We start from the raw sequence: 19485 nt of genomic DNA on the forward strand, positions 1-19485 counted from the left end.
CCGGCTCCCCACATTATCCTGCTCACTGCCCTCTGCCAAAAGGGTACAGACAAATACAACTTGGGCAACGGTTTCGCGTACAAAAACAAGGATAGTTCTGGTATTATTAACGCCTAATACACGGTTGGCTCGTTATCCTCTTCAACATCTTTGGATTGAACAGGCTTGTGGACATCAAAGCTACTCCGCCATTTGTGGTTGTTACATTAAAGTTCCCTCTAGGCCCATGCTGTCCTGAGAGAGAGTCAGCAGTCAGCACAATGATTTAATAAAAGCATTGTCTTACCCAAAGCTCCTCTCCAGTCAAGCCCTCAGGTAGCGTCTCAGAACACTTGCGCCAGAGATCGCAACAGATCCTTGCTCGAGCCCTACGCTGATTCTGCCACATCTTCCAGTCCTTTCTCACGTTGTCCTTCTCCTGAAGAGACATCTCGACCGAGTTATCACCATGCACCTTGGCCAAATGAGCGGCAAGCGACTTCTTTTCGTCTTCGAGCTTCTCGATCTCGAGGCGAAGTTCCGAGAGCAAGGGAATCGCATTGAGAGAGTTCAGTTCCCCTTGTATCTTCTTTTCGTTCTCCTTGAGGCTGGGGAGTTTCTCCTGCAAGCTTTCGATCTCCTCATCCATGGTAGCCACAGCGTTAGGGCCAGTATCGCCGAGCTCTTCTTGCAACGCATGGTAGACCGTTTGCTTTCCTTAGCGTTAGAGGTGTTAGTATCTAGTTGTACTAGTTGAGGCACGTGGGGAAAGCTCACCGGCGACTCGGCACTCAATCTCTTTCTTTTGGTGTAGTTCACGTAGAGCTTTCACCGCATACGCTGCTTGTGTCCTCCTTTAGCGCAGGAATCGCATATCAAGAAGATGGACTTGCTCTTGGTAACCTTGTTGTGTAGGTTTGTCGAAATGTCAAGTGCCGAGTAAGGACGACTACCCGCTAGTTATTTCCATGCCTCGAAAACGCATGGCGAGAATAAGCTATACTTATGCTTCCCTGTAGACTCAAAACTGGCATCAGCGGTCAAAGCAACTCAAGACTGCTTTGAAGGAAGTAGAGCTAGTACTCACGCAAGTAATCTAGGATCAGTGCCGAGCCCTCTAGGGAAGCTCAATAGATGTAAGTTTCCTCGCAAATCATTGAAGATGCCCCAAGTGCGGTTGCAGAGCTCACCATCTTTAGCTAGTTTATCTGTCTTCCCTTTTTTCTGAGCCATGGCAATATTGGGTGAAGTATTGCGCATGGAATTTAGATGTGTGAATGAAGCGGAGAGTAGTATAATAAAGAAACCAAGAAAGATTAGGAAGATACTCTACTGGCAGGGCTTTGCATGGGTTTGACACAGAAACCTGATTTTCACTGTGTGAGATTTAGAGAAAAATTTACTACATCTATGCAAACAAATTTCTCGCAGTCGAAAACATTGAACAAGATGCTAGGCTGAAACCCTCATCAAAGATTAACTTGACCTATTTAACAGCTGCAATCGACTTCACCCATATCGGATGCCCACACCGGAAAATGACCAAGCTACAAGGCAGATTGAGGCTTATTGATACCAAAATTACAGGAAATGGAAGGATATATGCAAATGTAAAAGACATATCGGGTATCACATGACAGTCTGCAAAAGCGTCAGAGTAAGAATGAGCACGCATGAGACAACACTTACGCAATCGCTCTCTTTTGGGGCTTGGGGAACACCCATTTCCTCAAAGGTCTTTGGGCCTTTGCCGGGTAGGCGACCGGGCGTCGCGGGCTTTTGATTGGTAGGAGCCGCTGGCGCGGTTTGCGGCGGTGGCGCTGAGGGAGGAGCGGACCCGGGTTTGGGTGTAGCGGAGGGAGATTGCATGGATTCGGCACGCGGGGGGAAATTTGCGGACGAAGGAGAAGGACGCGGTGAGGACATCGCACCCGAAACAGGCGTCCTCGCGGGCTTCCTGTCTGGCACATTATCAAGACGTTGGGGCCGTCTTCGCATGTCTTGTCTCGGAGACTCCATAGGCGCCGAGTAGCCGATGTCTAACTTAGGGGCCGCCGACGTTGGCTGTGCTGGGCCGTTGGGTGGAGTTGAGGAGCCTGGTGAGCGGTAACCCATTGGGCCGGGTCCATACGAAGCTGCGCGGTTGTATTGTCCAACGTTGGGGCGGATATTTGGATTGATGCCAAAAGCAGAGCTGGGCCGATTGTCAGGGGGATAAGCCGGACGCCCATGAGGCGCGGGTCTGTCAGGGTAAGGAGCAGCAGAAGATGGGCCGGAATCCGAAATACTCATCCTGGATGGGTCAGGCATCTCAAGACTCTCTGTAACAGGCTGCATGGCACTTGCGTTTGAGGCTCCTCGTTGGTGATTTCCATAGCGAGTGGACTTGATTCGAGCAATAGCGACATTTTCATGGTCTCGGCGAGACAAGGTCTTTGACCGCGAGATGCTGTCGATCCGGCCTGTGGCGTCTTTATTGCCACTCGCTGCAGCCTTAGCATACCAGCTTTTGGCTTCTTTGATATCGACTGGGACATATATTCCGACTTCATAGAAGTAACCCAGCGCAAATTCAGCAGTAGGGAGACCACTTTGAGCCGCACGCTGGGCGTATGAGAACGCCAGCTCGTCATTTTTCTCGAAAACGCCCTCATGCCCGCAGAGGAACCACTTGCTGATAGCCATTTCTGCCTCAGGTTCGCCCTGACGCGCAGCAAGCGCATTGTAGTGCAGGGACAATGCCGGATTGAAATCGCAGCCTAGCTGACCGAGTTCATATGCGGCTCCCATTTTCACCTGAGCCTTGGCAAAACCATGATAGGCCGCCTTTTCGATATTGATGCGTGCCGCGTTGAGATCGAGAGGAAGATAAGTCTCTGGGACATTCACCTGCGGCAGTTCCCGGGCGAGAAGCATGCCGTAAACCTGTATAAAAAGTTGTCAATAATTAGATGTTTGGTTCCACATTGAGGACTACACACGTAGGCGCCTTGAGGTGCATTTTCGTCGCAGGACTGTGCAGCGAGACTGATGTACTCGAGACCTAACCGGTAATCCTGACGTTGGCCATGTTGTCCAAGTAGTATCATCATACCCAAGCGCTGTATCAAGTAGGTTAAATTGTGCTATGTTCTTTGGGGTTCTAGTGGACGTACGTAGTAAGAGGCAGAATCCTTGAATGCGACACCCTTCTCGTAGTGCCTGATTGCCTTTTCTGGCTCTCCAGAGCTCTCAAATTGCATCCCGATACGATATTCTGCCCGCGCGTAGCCCTTCTCCGCAGCCCTTGAATAGCAGCGGAAGGCTTCCTTCTTATCCACGCGAAATCCGAATTTGCCAAATTCTAGCCACATTCCCTTGATGAACTCCGCTTTCGGATGATATTGTTCGGCCAAAAAATTGACAATGTTCAAAGCATCGTTTCGTAGTTGTCGCTCAACTGAAGGGGTCTGGGGGCGCGGTGGCTGGATCACAGATAAACGGGCCTCGTTCTGCACAGCGACCTCCACGTGCGCGAGCACATCCTGGGCCCAGGCCAGTTGCATTTCTGGATCGTTTGAGGATAGCACGGGAACGCGTGCCTTCTCTAGGTTCGCCTCGCGTTGTTCATCGGTAGGGGGAACGTTTGGTGGCGGGTTCCGCAGCACGGGAAAGGGGGAGAAATTCGGCGAATCCATCACGTCGTATACAGCCGCAGATTGCTCGTAGTGAGTGGTCTCGTAGCCAGAATGCATAGGCTGTCCCTGAACAACAACAGCAGCGGAGGAGGATCGTTCTGGGAACGGCGGACGCTCATACTGGGCCTGGCCATACTGCGTGCGATTGGGGCTGCGAGCCTGATGTTCGAGCTGCGCAATGTCCTGCATGTTTTCCGGCACTTCTGGCATGACTCTGCTAGTTCATGAATTATTGTTCTGCAATCAGCAATTCATCCCAAAAAGAGAGCACGAGTGGAATTAATATATACGTGGTTGTGCGGTGTGCCTGTTCTGCTGAGGGGCTGAACTCATGAACTAGGAAGAACGGGGTCCAACTACCTTCGAGGAGAAGGAGAAACTAGCTCCGGAATATGGTACTGGTCATCGCCCCCTGGTATCCAGGTCGCACCTAAACTTCCATGGCCACGGCCTTGTGGGAGTCGATTCATTGTTTACAGGATAAGCCGCGTTCGGGAGACTGAGCCCACCCTGCCAATAACTTGCTGAGTAAGAAGTTAGACGTCAGATAAGAGCTATAAGAAAACGGATGGTTTGAGAATGAATGGAAGAGAGCGGGACAATAATAATAATAATACTATCGCGAGATGGAGGGATAAGAGGCTCAGGAAAGGAAGGGATTTACAGTGTCTGCTATCCAGCAAGGAGGGGGAAGTCGGTACCCCGCTATAACAAACAGGAGTGCCTGACCGCGATGGGGTTGTGGAACGGAGATTATTGAGCTGACAGTAAAAATTTATTCAGGGAATGAAGGAGAGTTTCGAGACAGCAATTTGGACAAGAACTCTCTCATCTTATTCCGACAGTCATTAATATCAAGAACGGTCTTGGTTCTAAGTTTCTTAACTGAGACGCCACGGGTTTCCTACGGAGTATGGAGTAGTACGGTACTGCACTCGGCATCAACAGCACTGAACCTATTACATTTTTGCTTCTCAAATCTCCATAATCGCTGTGGCCTCGTGTCGGAACTCCCAATTTCCCACTGGAAAAGGGGTGCACGGTGCACCTTATTATAGAATTCGCGCCGCGGCCGAACCAGCCAGTTGTAATTGTGTCTGCTTCCTCTTCAGCCGTTCGGAGAAGCTATTTTTATCAGGTTTGGCTTATCTGGCCCCGGCCGCAGCGCCTGTTCAAGTTTCAGAAAACTTCGCCTCCGATTACGAAGCGGCTGAGGCCATCACCCTGGCATTCATGCAGGAGGCACTAGCTTAGTGTCACGGACTCTTGATTTTGTATTTGGATGGAGAACCACAAGCCTGGTTTTACTATTGGAATGATGTCTGAATATCCCTCCACTTAACTCAAGGTATGCTCCGTGTATATGTCCACATATTCCGTACACTTCCACCTTGAGATTCAGTGCTTCTTGGCGTACTCCGTATATAGATTGTTGTGCTTGCTCCCTTGTGAAGACAATGCCATCCGTATCGTGTTCTTCATTGCTGGAAAATATTTCAACTGGACCTGAACTGAAACGTTAGTATAGACTTGAACAAGAACACATACGCAGAAATGGAGACGCCAAAAGCCCAAGAATTCAACCATCCCTATTCACCTTACGACATTCAAGTCAATTTCATGCAGTCATTGTATGATTGTCTTGAAGAGAGCAAGATTGCTATATTCGAGTCTCCGACTGGTAAGCCTTGCGTTCGGATGTTTAGATGTCCGCAGGCTGACTGAAGCAGGGACTGTAAGCCTTCATCGTCTGATCCGACTATGACTGTTATATTACTGACTTTACAGGGTAAATCACTAAGCTTGATATGTGGCTCTTTGACCTGGCTCCGGCACCACAAACAGAAAACTTTCCTCGACGTGGTGCAGGATACATCCTGTAGGTTGCCACAGGGTCGCTTGAACGCTGCATCGTTGATTTTGATCTCCCAGGTGACGATGACGAGCCCGAGTGGATGGTAGAATTCGCAAAGCGCGAGGCAAGTCGTGCTATTACCCAGAAGCGAGGGGAGCTCGAATTGCGACTAGCAAGGATAAAACAAGAGGAAGAAAGGCAGAGAACCAGAAACGAAAATTACGAGAGACAGAGGAAACGGCAGGTATGGACACTGTTGCCTGGACGGGTGACTATCAAAGGCTAACACCTTTCGTGATCCAGAAGATATCGCTGGCAAGCGAAGATATTGAAGGCGATGACCAGTTTGCATTGGACGATTATGAAAGTGAGAATGATGAGGCTAGAGCGCCCCTGGAAGGGACCACTACCTCCAGTAAACTCTCTTCCAGCACAATTGAACTCTTGGAACGCTTGAAAGGGTCTAGGCCAAACATCAATCTTGAGGAAAACGAAGACTGCGGTGTCAAAATATTCTATTCCTCGAGGACGCATTCCCAGCTTATGCAATTCGTGAACGAATTGAGGCGCGTTACTGTGCCATCTAGCATACCCGAGAGCTTGAGGCAAAGCCATCGCGAGGAGGAGGAACTAGAGGAACGCATCAAGCATCTCTCACTGGGTTCTCGGAAAAACCTATGCATCAATCCTAGGGTGTCCGCTTTGGGAAATCCCACGGTGATAAATGAACGCTGTTTGGAATTACAGCAACCTAACACGGCGGCACATCTTCGATGTTCGTTTTTGCCGTCAAAGGAGGATGAACTGAAATCCACGTCCTTTCGGGATCATGCCCTCGCAAGCGTGAAAGATATCGAAGACTTGGGGAGATTGGGTAAAAGGATGGGTATATGCCCTTACTATGCTTCCCGTCCGGTTCTCAGCCATAGTGAAGTAGGCATCTTCCTTGCATTTTTCTCTCATGTCTGGAGCTGACTCCAGGCAGATTATAACTCTTCCGTACCCTTTGCTCCTACAAAGGTCCGCTCGAGAGGCCCTTGGTTACTCAATCAAAGGCCATGTGATTGTAATCGACGAGGCCCACAACTTGATGGACGCGATATCCAACATCCATTCTGTGACGGTTACTCTCTCTCAATTACGGACTTCAATTTTCCAGTTGACGACATATGCTCGAAAATTCAAAACTCGCCTGAGAGGTAAGAACCGCAGCTATGTTGCTCAGGTCATCCGCTTGGTCAGCTCTATAGCAGATCACCTCCAGTCTATCTTGAGTAGCGAACGGCCTACAGAAGGCTCTGTACTGCCATCCGACTTGATGATAGGAATGGGAGTCGATCAGATCAACCCTTACAAACTATGCCGGTACCTGCAGCAGAGCAAACTCGCGAGAAAAGTTGACGGCTACGTTGATTACTCACAAAAAGCAGCGGACGCGCAACTAAAGCCCAAAACTACAGTCCCCGTTCTTTTTCATGTGCAAAGCTTTTTGCTGCCGTTAATGGACCTCTCTTCTGAAGGCAGATTATTCTATACCAAGATTTCTGGGGATATTCAGTTGAATTATATGCTTCTTGACCCAACAAATCACTTTCGGGAAATTGTCGAAGACGCTAGGGCTGTCATACTGGCTGGGGGAACCATGTCTCCTGTACGACTATCCTGTGCCCCCGTTTATTTCCACCATTCTCTTCTTTCTTCTTTTGCCCTGCGAGAACGCTCATTCTCTAACGATCTTATAGATGTCTGACTATGTGGACCATTTATTCTCATATGTCCCAAAAGATCGTTTGAAAACATTCAGTTATGGTCATGTCATTCCGCCGGAGAACCTGATTGCACATAACTTAGCTCGAGGTGTTCTCGACTCTGAATTCGACTTTTCCTATGTCGGTCGTGACTCCGAGAGAATGGTAAGGTTTCAGCGCCTGTAGGAAGACTATATCTAACTCTTAGTTTTGGGAAAAGATACTTGATCTCGGACGAACAATCAGTCAGCTGTGTCGAGCCATACCGGACGGAGTTGTTGCTTTTTTTCCGAGCTACGACTATCTAAGCCGGGTGCTGAGTATATGGAAGAGGCCAATAACATGCGAAAATAAACAAACACTGTATGAACTGATCGAGAAAGAGAAGCCCATACTATTCGAGTCCAAAGAAATGGAAATCACAACAGACGATTTCCTTAATCACTATGCCCAAACCATTGAAAAAGGCAGGGGGGCATTGCTCTTGTCCGTGGTTGGCGGCAAGTTGTCAGAGGGAATTAATTTCTCAGACAAACTGGGCAGAGGTGTACTGATTGTCGGTCTCCCGTTCCCTAATATACAATGCCCGGTCTGGCAAGCCAAAATCCAGTTCATTGAACAGAAGGCGTATCAGAACGAGTCATCTGGCTCAGAAGGCACCCGGCGATCGTCCGCCAAGGCCGCAGGGAGGGACTTCTATGAGAACGCTTGTATGCGGGCCGTGAATCAATGCATTGGCAGGGCTATTAGACACCGCTATGATTATGCCGCCATTGTGCTTATTGACAAGCGATATGGACGATTCAACATTCAGGAGAAGCTACCTGGATGGATCAAACAAAGTCTAGAAAAAGACTCTGCTCTTTCGCCGGCAGCGGCAACCTTGGATGGGTTATCGCGGTTCTTTCGCAACATAAAGTGAGCTCAAAGAAACTCTCATGACAGAATTGGCATGGTTCTCTCACTAGTTTATTGTTATTGTAATAAGCCATGCTTTGTTTACCTTTCCATGAGCCTATCTGACAAGTAAATTGATCTGCCAGGGCAATATCACGTGGCGTTGACGCCAAGAAGCTTTAGGGCTCACCCTTTCTTAGGGCAGAGCAAGCGGGCTAGCGCACACTCTAGCCGGGGCAGCGCTTCGAATTCAACCTCCGATAGAAGAACACTCCGACCGCATCCCCATCGCCAACACTTGTCACAGTCCCGTCGACAAGATGCCTACCCGCCTCTCTAAGACAAGGAAGCAGTGAGTGCAAAGCTCCCTATTTTCCTTCTATCCTCTTCGACTTGGTTGGACAAATGTTGTGAACGAAGAAATCGGTAAAAATGTTTTGCGACGAACCACCGCCGAGATCACGAAGACCACAATCGCCAAAATGATTACAGGGACTAACATATAACTTCTTTCTTTCTAGCCGCGGTCATGTGTCCGCCGGTTACGGTCGTATCGGCAAACACCGTAAGCATCCCGGTGGTCGTGGTATGGCCGGTGGTCAGCACCACCACCGCACCAACCTTGACAAGTACCACCCCGGTTACTTCGGTAAGGTTGGTATGAGGTACTTCCACAAGACCCAGCAACAGTTCTGGAAGCCAACAATCAACCTCGACAAGGTACGTTCCGGGACCAGATTCTGCTTCAGACATTCGATGGACGCGCGCTGCGATCGAGGGAGACCGAGTGGCGAAACTGCACTCTGTTTCCTCTTGATGAGAGCAGGAAGCGTAGTCTGCAGCAGGCCGCAAATCGTCATATTTGGGGTACATGACTGATGAAGTATTGATTTATAGCTGTGGTCCCTCGTCCCCGCCGAGCAGCGTGAAGCCTACGTTAGCGGCAAGAAGACCGACACTGCCCCCGTCATCGACCTCCTCTCCCTCGGCTACTCCAAGGTTCTCGGCAAGGGCCGTCTCCCCGAGGTTCCCATCGTTGTTCGCGCCCGCTATGTTAGTCGTGATGCTGAGCAGAAGATCAAGGAGGCCGGTGGTGTTATTGAGCTGGTCGCTTAGATGAATGGTGAAGGAAAACCGTTATTTTTTGTCTTCGAGGCGCAACAAAATACCTGGAACCGGTGGTGCGCTGGTGCGCTGGTAAAGGGGCTGGCGTGGACATAGTCGAGTGTTGAACGGCACCTTGACTATGGGAGCTGCGGATCGTACTGTGGATTCGTGTAACTACAAAACAAGGGCTCATTTTTTCTTCTTTGTGACGATCTCAGCCTCCCGACGCCCTTAACGATCACAACTACAAATAAAATACCATAAGGAAGAACCTATCATTCTGGGCACTTGCAGCTTCTTATGCAATTGCCTTGTTATCCTAGAGCTTTTGCTTTCTGAGAAGGTCGCAGTAAACTGTAGCGAAGTATCTTAGTAGAACAAACAACCATCAAACGAGCATGAACAGTGGGTTGAATGTTAACAGGAGTGTCAAGTCCTTACCTATGCATGAGTGGTTTACACATCCTTGAGCTATTTGCTACGGGAAAACTGGGTCCTCGGCACATGCTTCGTAGAGTCCCGGACTCGGTCCAGCCTCCAACGCTACTGACTGAACTTGGTACAAGTTCTCCAAACCTATCAAGATGACCGGTAAGTCATACCGTGCTCTCATTCAAATCACACCTCCTATTTGCTATTTCATCTTTGTATCTATTGAATGTCCTTGCTTGGAAGAGAGAGGACAATGACGGATCCTTTGAAAACGCTAGAAACCGAACCCCGCTATCGTGAGACCAGCATATCTCGGAAGGGCTTCCCAATTGCGGGGATCCAGACAACAGTATTCGGTCTTGATGAACTCCCTCCTCAATCATCGGAGATTGCCTGTCTCTGGCTCTTGCACCCTCGACTTGCAACATTCGAGCGCATGGTCCCGATTGCTACTGCAGTAATCAATGATTGGAACAAGCGGATTGAGACTGGCCATGCGGGCTGCAAAGGGTCAACCAAGGGCCTGATAGCCGTAGCCTTTGACCAGAGAAATCATGGCACGAGATTGGTTGACCCTCTGTGCAATGAGTCGTGGAAGAAGGGTAACCCGCGACATGCTCAAGATATGTTTTCCGTCTTCCGTGAGTTGCCTCCTCGATGAAAAAACAAGATACTTGTACGTACAAAATGCCGACTGAGCTCTGGACTGATAACGCAATTTTGTCATGGTTTAGAGGGCACCGCGCGAGACACCTCTCTCTTGATGGACTATCTTCCAGCCTTTGTCTTCCCCAATACCGACAAACGAATTTCCGAAAATCTTGTCCTTGGGGTATCACTCGGAGGCCACGCAGCCTGGAGCTGCATCCTACATGAACCTCGCATCTCCACTGGCGTCGTTATTATCGGCTGCCCCGATTATGCCAACGTAATGGCCGATCGTGCTCGACTTTCCAAACTCCCTTCATGGAACGACACAATGCCGGAGGGCGCTCAGTTCCTGGGGTCGGAGGACTTTCCTTCCACACTTCTGGATGCGGTCCGCAAATGGGACCCTGCGGGCCTGTTTTTAAGCCATTTAGACCTCAGTCCAGAGGCGGGGCCTATTCGCAATGCGCCAATCCCAGAACCCACGGAGACCCAGAAAACTATCTTGCGGCCATTGTTTACGCAGTGTTTAGCTGGGAAGAAGATCCTCAATTTATCAGGGGGCAAAGACAAGTTGGTGCCATACAGCAAAGGGGAGACGTTTTTGAGTTGGCTCAAACAGGCGGTTGGGCCTGATGGTTGGTTCGCAGACGGCGTCATCACCCTTGAGGATATTATTGACCAGAACGCGGGACATGAGGTGACGCCAAAGATGGTTGATCAGGCGGTTCGGTTCATTGGGGATGCGCTGGCTTGTGGCAAAGACGAGGTCAAGAAAGCCTCTGTGAGAGAATCTAAGATCTAGTTAGTATACTGGTCCCACTTAGGTTTCTGTGCGATGTATATCAGTTCGATGTATATCTGTTCGGGCCCCGTTGAACTCGAGACGCAGCCCATACTTCGTACACGCAATGATAGAATACCTAGATGTGGGAATGGGTGCAAAATACATGGGACGGGCTTACGTTCTTACATTTCTTTCATTAATTGTCTCTTGGTTATATAGAGCCACATATTTCAAGCTCTTGGCCCAGTCCAGCAAGGAGAAAGTTGGATTTCACCAATACAATGGGACGTCAAAGTTGGAAAATTCGATGCCCCTTTCCAAGAAAGAGGACCATGAGCCAACGGCGCTGTCCTGAGCCGATGGGGCCGGCTCCACTGCGGCTCGGCGTAGTCGTTCCAACTTCCCTCCATGGTTTGTTTCACTTGTTGGCCCGCCAGTCCTGACTACCATCCTCGCACCTAACTGACTTGATCAACTAAATTTCTGATCAACGTGGCATTGAAATTACGTTGTAGGAGGCGCATCGGCAACGAGTACTATGAATGCATCGAAAACCGCGATTTGACCACTATCAACGGCAATTGTTCTGACCGCACCCACTCTGCAACCACCAGGACAGGTCCTCCCCTCCCTGCACAGGCTATTATGGCTGATTCCTCGGTCAGTGCCTCAGAGGTGAAGGATGCTGAGCATACTTCGGATCGATTCTACACAAAACGGCCCCAGCCTTTACCAATATCTCATGCCCCGAAGCTGTCATCCCCCTTTCCGTCACCCACAGGAAGCAAGCACGCTACCGAAAATCACGCGAGCAATGGCGGATTTGTCCGCGATGAAGAAAATTCGTACAATAATAACCGAAAATCTCGCGGTGGAATTGTCAGTGGGACGTCCGAATCATGGGATACAGAGAACAACGCTATGCTAAGCCTACGACGACCGAATGAATCGGTCGAGAGCGCCAACAGACAAGGACTTAACCAGCAGAAAACACCAAGTTCAGTCCCGGTCCCGGCCTCCATTGCATCACCTCCCCGCGCAAGCGTGCAATTTTCCCGACAGAATTCTGAAATAGAACCCGCTATCGAGACTTCGCAGTCTCGACCCCCTTCCGTCGCAGGCGACGATGCTGACCCAGTTAGGGGAAGACAGTCACTATTCACGAAGTTGAAGGCATTTGCGGCCACCCCACCGTTTGCTTCCCACGCGCGCTCCGTCAGTAACGCAACAATATCAGATACACGTTTTGCTAGTAATGATTTGTCCACCCCAGCCTCTGAGAGAGGAGAGTTCCGGTTCCCGAATACGCTTGAGGAAGAAGGAAGTGATATAGATGCCGATGCGGAGGAGAGTGCAGGAGAACAGCAATCCCGTGAGCCTCGGAAGAAACGACGATTTCGTCGTGGCCAAGATGTCGATTCGGCCCCGCAAACCGAGCCCAACACGCCAAAAAATAGCCGTCCATCGTTCCACCTGTACGGTTCCTTTGCACCATTCGATAACTACAGACCTAGTTTCTTTCAGCGGAGGGAAAGTGCGAATGACATACACCAGCAGCGGGAGGGCGTCTCAGAAGACGAGGGCCGTGATCGTTTAAGCAGGGATGCTGCATGGAGGCGGCGAAGCGCCTGGCTCACAAACTCCCGTGGCCTAACTTACGGTGGCCGGCAGACAGATAACCAAAATAATCAAGATGACAAGCGACCAAGTAACCTTCGACGCATAACTGGTATAGGAGGACCCTCTGAAAATGGGGAAGGGCTGGCCCCGCCCTGGAGGCGTCACCGGGCTGACCGTGGCTCTAGCCTGAGTGCCCAAAAATGGAGACAGATCAAGGCTGGGTTAAAGCTCATCGGGCGACGCAAGGCTGACAATACTGTTGATCATGCCAAATCCGCAGAATTGCTGGCTGAACTAGCGTCCGGTATTCCAGCTGCCTTACTTCTAGCCAGCATGTTTCAACGGGATGAACATGGAAGTAAGCGGATTCCGATACTTCTCGAGCAACTCAAGGTTCGAGTCACGGACAGCAAAATTGACTCTCACTCTGGAGATCGTCACCTCGTCTTTCGAATTGAATTGGAGTATGGGAGCGGCATGACACGTATGAAATGGATTATCCACCGAACGCTGCGCGACTTCGCAAATCTTCACCTAAAGTACAAGCTTCATTTTGGGACTCAGAAGTACATCCAGCTGCGAACCCCTGAAAGCGGCCAGAGCCTTCCGCGCTTCCCCCGGAGTGCCTTCCCATATCTGCGGGGCGTTCGTGGATTGGAGAGTGAGGGGGAAGACGAGGAAGACGAGGCGGGCTATGAAACCGCACCCGATGCGACCAGCGGCAACGAGAGAGCCGGACGAAGGCAGCCGCCGGCTTATGGGCGACGACGGTCGTCTGTTGGTATCACCCGAAGATTGTCGAGTTTGACCGGCGCCGAGGGTGAGACTGGCGCAGGAACTGCTGGGGAGGGGGGTCCAACAAGCAAGAGGGATACTTATCCGGAGAGACAGCGGAAGAAGTTGGAAGCTTACCTCCAGAAACTGATCCGTTTCTTGATCTTCAAGCCTGATAGTAATCGTTTGTGCAAGTTCCTTGAGCTCTCTGCGCTGGGCGTTCGTCTTGCAGCTGAAGGCAGCTATCACGGCAAAGAAGGATATTTGATGATTCAGTCCTCAAAGGGCCTTGACTTTCGAAGAGCCTTCAACCCCGGGATGATGAAGAGACGGCATTCGCCCAAATGGTTCCTCGTTAGGCACAGCTACGTTGTCTGTGTCGACTCGCCCGAAGAAATGAATATCTACGATGTGTTCTTGGTCGACCCGTTCTTCAAGCTTCAGACTCAGAAGGTTAGCTTGCGCCATCAGAAAGCGAAAGAACTTGCAAAGTCGGCAACAGAATCAGCAAGGCATCCGCAACACCACACGCTAAGACTCGAGAATTCCGAGCGGAAGCTCAGGCTATTGGCCAGAAACGAGCGCCAACTTCACCAATTCGAGGACTCAATCCGGTTCATGGTTAGTAATACCCCTTGGGCGAAACCAAATCGCTTTGAGAGTTTTGCCCCAGTTCGTCAGCATTGTTTCGCCCAGTGGTTGGTGGACGGACGTGACCACATGTGGGTGGTATCCAGAGCCATCAACCAGGCCAAGGATGTAATCTATATACACGATTGGTGGTTGAGTCCTGAATTGTATATGCGGAGACCAGCGGCAATCAGCCAAAAATGGCGACTTGATCGTCTTCTTCAGCGGAAGGCCCGTGAGGGTGTGAAGGTCTTTGTCATCATGTACCGCAACATCAACTCAGCCATTCCTATTGACTCGGAGTATTCCAAATTCTCATTACTGGACTTGCACCCAAACATTTTCGTTCAGCGATCACCTAATCAATTCCGACAGAATACTTTCTTCTGGGCACATCACGAGAAACTTTGTATTATCGATCACACACTCGCTTTCGTTGGTGGAATCGATTTATGCTTCGGACGGTGGGACACACCGCAGCATCTCCTGACGGATGACAAACCAACCGGTTTTGAGACCCCTGGTGGCCAGAAAGACACAGATAATTGTCAACTGTGGCCAGGCAAGGACTACTCAAATCCTCGCATACAGGACTTTTACGATTTGGATAAGCCATACGAGGAAATGTATGACCGCAACGTTGTTCCCAGGATGCCGTGGCATGATATCTCCATGCATGTAGTCGGCCAACCGGCCAGAGACCTTACTCGCCATTTCGTTCAACGGTGGAATTACATTTTACGACAAAGGAAACCTACTCGTCCGACGCCATTCCTATTACCACCGCCAGATTTTGAGCCAGCAGACTTGGAAGCTCTTGGTCTTGACGGAACCTGTGAGGTTCAGATATTGCGCTCTAGTAGTGTATGGTCTACGGGTACACCAGAGGTCACAGAGCACAGTATAATGAACGCATATGTCAAGTTGATCGAAGAATCTGAACACTTTGTGTACATCGAAAACCAGTTTTTCATCAGTACTTGCGAGATTGATGGCCGCAAAATTGAAAATCTGATTGGCGACGCCTTGGTGGAGCGGATCACCAGGGCGGCGAAGAATAAAGAGGCATGGCGTGCGGTCATTGTTATTCCGTTGATACCAGGCTTCCAAAACACCGTTGACAGCGAAGGTGGAACGAGTGTCCGTTTGATCATGATGTGTCAATACCGCAGTATTTGCCGTGGTGAAACATCCATCTTTGGGCGGTTGCGGGCCCTGGGGATTGAGCCTGAGGACTATATTCAATTTTTTAGCCTCAGGTCCTGGGGTAAGATTGGTCCTCAGAAACAGCTCGTTACCGAGCAACTCTATATTCATGCGAAATGTATGATCGTTGACGACCGGGCAGCGATCATTGGATCTGCTAATATCAATGAAAGGTCTATGTTAGGATCACGAGACTCAGAGGTCGCGTCAGTAGTTCGTGATACGGATATGATCTGGTCTACCATGAACGGCCGCCCTTACCTTGTCGGAAGATTTCCACACACGCTTCGCATGCGTCTCATGAGGGAGCATCTTGGGCTTGATGTCGACGAATTAATGGAGCACTCTCTGGCAACAGAGGAAGAACTCCGCAAGATCCAGATCGATGAAGAGGAGCCCAGGCCGCTTCGAATGGCTAACCTCGACTCTGAGTCATTGATGCTGGAGAAGCAAGATGAAAGGGAGATGATTGAGCGTCGTCATCGTGTCCAGGATGAGTTCTTATCACGTTCCGAAGAATTACACAGTTTCAACCACGACGTCGATTGGGAGCAGGGTAATAATCCAAACTTGAAGTCGAATAGAAAACTCACTGCGGACGCGAGGGTGACTTCCAACCAAGAACATAAAAAGGATGTCGATGGTTTCGGTGCCGACAATCTGCATGTCGCTGAGCAGCACGGCCTGGGTAATTCTCGCGACTCAGAGATTCTCAATAATCGACGCGAAGTTCTACTTTCTCCTATAGCCAGTGAAGGTAAGGGCACCGTCCTGCAGCCAAAACCTACCCATAGGAAGAACTCGCAGCCGAATACTATTTCAGATGGTCAAGAACCAATCGCGACGTCATCTGCATTGACGTCCGAAGATGGAGGGACCTATCAGGTCGTGGAAGGAATGTCAGCAGCCCATAACCCATCCCTAGCGCTTTCACAAGACGGCAGCTTGCTTTCAGCACTGACTAGGGACAAACTCGACATCTCGAAATTCGTGTCTCCCGTTGGGCAGGATGTGAAGCACATTTTCGTTGACAAAGACTGCATGAGGGACCCTGTCGTCGATGTGTTTTATTTGGATACGTGGCTTGCTGTGGCCGAAAAGAATACTAAAATATTCCGAAATGTCTTCCGCTGTATGCCTGACAGCGAAGTCAAATCTTGGAAAGAATACAAAGAATACACTGCTTATGCAGAACGGTTTTCAGAGATGCAGAATCACCATACCGCGAAAGCCTTTAACCCACATCACCAACGACAGACAGGGCCTCCCGGCGCAGGAACCACCTGGGCTACACAGCTCAAGCCGAACATTTCATTACCTTTACACCGTACGGGAAGCAATGGCACGGAACGGAAGAGTCAGACGCCAACAGACGAAAAGTCCGAACAACCGAACCTAGACGAGCAACCGGACACTGAGCAGGTTAATCACGAAGTCAGCCAAATTATAACACCACCAGAAAACGAAAAATCCACATTGAAACCGACGGACGTGCCCGGAATCAGTACCGGGCGCCATTCGCGTCAAGAGGACACCGTTTCTTCTGGAGATGACGTCGACAGACAGCGCTCAGAGGCGCCTCAGGTCGACTACTCGGAGGCATTGAACCGGAACGCCACCAATCGCTCACGGCGTCGCAGACGCAGGACCACTACGCTTGGCTCAAAGCGGGATTTCACGACCGACGAAGTCATGGACAAGCAGACAGCGGAAGATCTCCTCAACCAGGTCCAAGGGCACCTCATCCTCTGGCCTTATGACTGGTACGTAGTGTATCATCTTCAGTTCCCCGACTCGATACTGACTGAACATCGCAGGCTCGAGAAGGAAGAACAGGGTGGAAACTGGCTTTACACCCTCGATCAAATTTCTCCTCTGGAAATATAGTAGGTTTCTGCAATTACTGACTACTCATGCGCACCTACTGATGATAAACCAGCAACTAATATACACTCTCAAACTCTCGACTCTCATTTTTTGCCTGTATAAATTGTTATCGTTGATCTGTCTTCACACCCAAACACTGATTCTATTTGTCTTCTGTCTTGGGACAAATTATCCATAGTTACTCCTGTCCCCCGCAGTCCCTTGCTTTCTTCTTCTTTGTCACTTGTATTGTTTGTATAACTTTTCCCACATATGCAGGCATGAGTGATTATGGCAATTCTGAGTGCATTTGTAGCCATCATGGCAAGCGGGCGTTTTCAATTTGCTTTTTCTAACTATACACATATATATTCCTCGGTCCTTTCGGTGAAGATCCCCCTGGTCTTAATTACCTCGGCTAATACCAACTTACCAGAATTGAACAAAAATAGATTGAAATTGGAACTTACAGGTTGTCTTACTCAGGAGTCCAAATCATGTAGATTAATAAGTTGGAGTTATCTGTTTAAAATTTGAGCCATCTTCGTAAAATCCGGTTATTCTCAACTTCCGGGGGTTCAACTTCCCAGAAACAACCCTGCCAAAATCCTACAGAACGAATCTCTTCCATGAACCGGAATGGGCAGCGAGAATAGAACCCCTGCGCGCCTCAAACCCTTCAAAACTCGCATTCAGTGCGGCACTGAGGATGCTATTTGTTGGTCTAGTTTCCCAAGCATCAAGGGCAGATTTTAAGACCGAATAAGTTTTCCGAAAAGCACCTTGTGTCTCTGCAGTTCGTGAGCAGGATCCTGGTGCCTGTGTCATGTAGTTTGCCGGATTCTGAATAAGGAGTTTGAGACCAAGGGGCCTGTTGCCCTTTTTCATGGCGGTCTTCTTTGTCTTAATGAGAGAGCGCTGGCCGCGGAGGAGAGCAGGAATATCATCGGGGTTGTACATTGTGCATGCGTCTTCCACGGACTCAGCATTGAAAAAACCAGGAGCATCCACTGCGATACCGGTTGTGGAGAGGTCTATTTGCACACCAAAGGTGTATAGAAACGTGAGGAACGATTCTCCAAGGAGGGCGTCGCGCCGGAAACGGCCGTGGTTCAATTTGAGAATTGCGGCAATAAGCAATTGCAGTTCGTTGCTATTAACAGTATTCTCCGTACCGAAGAGCCCCTTGCTTTCGAGAAGTAACCGCATGGCCATGTATAAAGGGCGGAGGGTTGGGTATTCAGCGTGGAAGTCTCGAAGGTATTCGAGAACCGTGGGTTCATCTTCAGCGCAGGTAATCCGGAGCACGAGGCTAGAGGGCCTATGAAGTACCTTAAGAGTTCTCTCGCTTTTTTCGAGCTGCGTTTCGTAGACGGAGGACTGCCCGAGGGAACGTTGAGCCAAGTCAAGGATTTTGCGCTGCCTGCGTTTTTTCGCGCTGTAACTCTCATTTGGCTTGTCGAGATCGTCAGCGAAATTTTCTTTATTTGACTCTGCAACTATAAGGTCGACAGTTGAATGGCTCGATGTGAACCCTGCGCGAGAAATGCGCATCGATCTAGAGGAACCTGCATAGCGCAATATAAGGCTGATGACATCGGAGACAACCTGACTTGCCACCTCCTTCTCCTGGACAGTTGGCGTCAAGTATGCTTCGAGAGCATGAAGCTCTGCGTCAAGGTGTGAGATGCCGTCCGAATAGGCCACAGTCTGGTCTAGTCGTGCAAGCCATGGGCGCTGTGAAGTATCTCGGCCTTCGCCGTGCGTGGAACGCGTTGATTTGTTTTTCGGAACCTGCCAGTTAATAGACGGAAATTTAGTGCGTTTCGGTGTTGTAGATTGTTCCGTAGAAGACCCTAATTTATCCTGAATAGTTGACAAGGGCGTTTCCGTCTCTGATAGTTGGTTTCGGGCTTTCAGATTGGACGACTCGGACGGCTCAGGTTTGGCGGAATTCGTCCTGGGTTCAGTAGAACAATCAAGCCTCCCCAAGTCGGATCGCGCATAGACCTTGCGAATCAAGCTTTTCCGGTTCAGCAATCGGTGCTCTTCGAGAGTTTTTTCGAGACTATCTTCGATAATCGGACCATTCGTCAGCGCAGGAACATGGTGGAGGCTTCGGCGGTGGGAAATTGGAGTTCGGAGTATTGTGTTATTAATTAAGCGAGAGCACATGGCTCCAGGAACTGCTTGCCGTGTGGTTTAAAGCCAGATATGCATTGCCGACATCGTTGACTTGGGCGTCTAAATGGCGCAAGC

At 49.8% G+C, this 19485-nt stretch overlaps 7 protein-coding genes across 7 annotated transcripts; 4 read left to right on the forward strand and 3 right to left on the reverse strand.

Moving 5' to 3' along the window:
* Position 1: 1 nt before the first annotated feature.
* Positions 2-970, reverse strand: BDW74DRAFT_147855 (putative TBP interacting domain protein). The gene has a single exon (XM_073723605.1). It carries the CDS (start codon positions 626-628, stop codon positions 266-268), a length of 363 nt encoding a protein of 120 aa, XP_073586344.1. The 5' UTR covers positions 629-970; the 3' UTR covers positions 2-265.
* A 365-nt stretch (positions 971-1335) lies between these two features.
* Positions 1336-4448, reverse strand: BDW74DRAFT_147863 (putative chitin synthase activator (Chs3)). Its single transcript, XM_073723606.1, has 6 exons — positions 4321-4448; positions 4017-4180; positions 3135-3870; positions 2961-3080; positions 1669-2904; positions 1336-1620 (listed from the first exon to the last, which is right to left on the reverse strand). Exons 2-6 carry the CDS (start codon positions 4124-4126, stop codon positions 1609-1611), a joined length of 2214 nt encoding a protein of 737 aa, XP_073586345.1. The 5' UTR covers positions 4127-4180; positions 4321-4448; the 3' UTR covers positions 1336-1608.
* Positions 4449-5210: 762 nt separating this feature from the next.
* Positions 5211-9272, forward strand: chl1 (DNA helicase; the record flags this gene model as incomplete). The annotated part of the gene is made up of 11 exons (XM_073726538.1): positions 5211-5348; positions 5459-5519; positions 5589-5755; positions 5815-6228; positions 6259-6444; positions 6545-7162; positions 7254-7424; positions 7480-8150; positions 8464-8508; positions 8678-8876; positions 9054-9272. 11 exons carry the CDS (start codon positions 5211-5213, stop codon positions 9270-9272), a joined length of 2889 nt encoding a protein of 962 aa, XP_073586346.1.
* A 542-nt stretch (positions 9273-9814) lies between these two features.
* Positions 9815-11425, forward strand: BDW74DRAFT_147870 (uncharacterized protein). The gene is made up of 3 exons (XM_073723607.1): positions 9815-10336; positions 10430-11174; positions 11317-11425. Exons 1-2 carry the CDS (start codon positions 9922-9924, stop codon positions 11146-11148), a joined length of 1134 nt encoding a protein of 377 aa, XP_073586347.1. The 5' UTR covers positions 9815-9921; the 3' UTR covers positions 11149-11174; positions 11317-11425.
* A 144-nt stretch (positions 11426-11569) lies between these two features.
* pld3 (phospholipase D) lies at positions 11570-17541 on the forward strand. Its single transcript, XM_073721779.1, has 2 exons — positions 11570-17123; positions 17178-17541. Exons 1-2 carry the CDS (start codon positions 11776-11778, stop codon positions 17245-17247), a joined length of 5418 nt encoding a protein of 1805 aa, XP_073586348.1. The 5' UTR covers positions 11570-11775; the 3' UTR covers positions 17248-17541.
* On the forward strand, positions 17413-17799 carry BDW74DRAFT_111140 (uncharacterized protein). The gene has a single exon (XM_073721778.1). It carries the CDS (start codon positions 17518-17520, stop codon positions 17761-17763), a length of 246 nt encoding a protein of 81 aa, XP_073586349.1. The 5' UTR covers positions 17413-17517; the 3' UTR covers positions 17764-17799.
* On the reverse strand, positions 17542-19451 carry BDW74DRAFT_111148 (uncharacterized protein). The gene has a single exon (XM_073721780.1). It carries the CDS (start codon positions 19399-19401, stop codon positions 17836-17838), a length of 1566 nt encoding a protein of 521 aa, XP_073586350.1. The 5' UTR covers positions 19402-19451; the 3' UTR covers positions 17542-17835.
* Between the last annotated feature and the right edge of the window lie 34 nt (positions 19452-19485).

This window comes from Aspergillus multicolor (assembly GCF_047715735.1).
Source record: "Aspergillus multicolor strain CBS 133.54 unplaced genomic scaffold BDW74scaffold_5, whole genome shotgun sequence".
NCBI lineage: Eukaryota > Fungi > Ascomycota > Eurotiomycetes > Eurotiales > Aspergillaceae > Aspergillus > Aspergillus multicolor.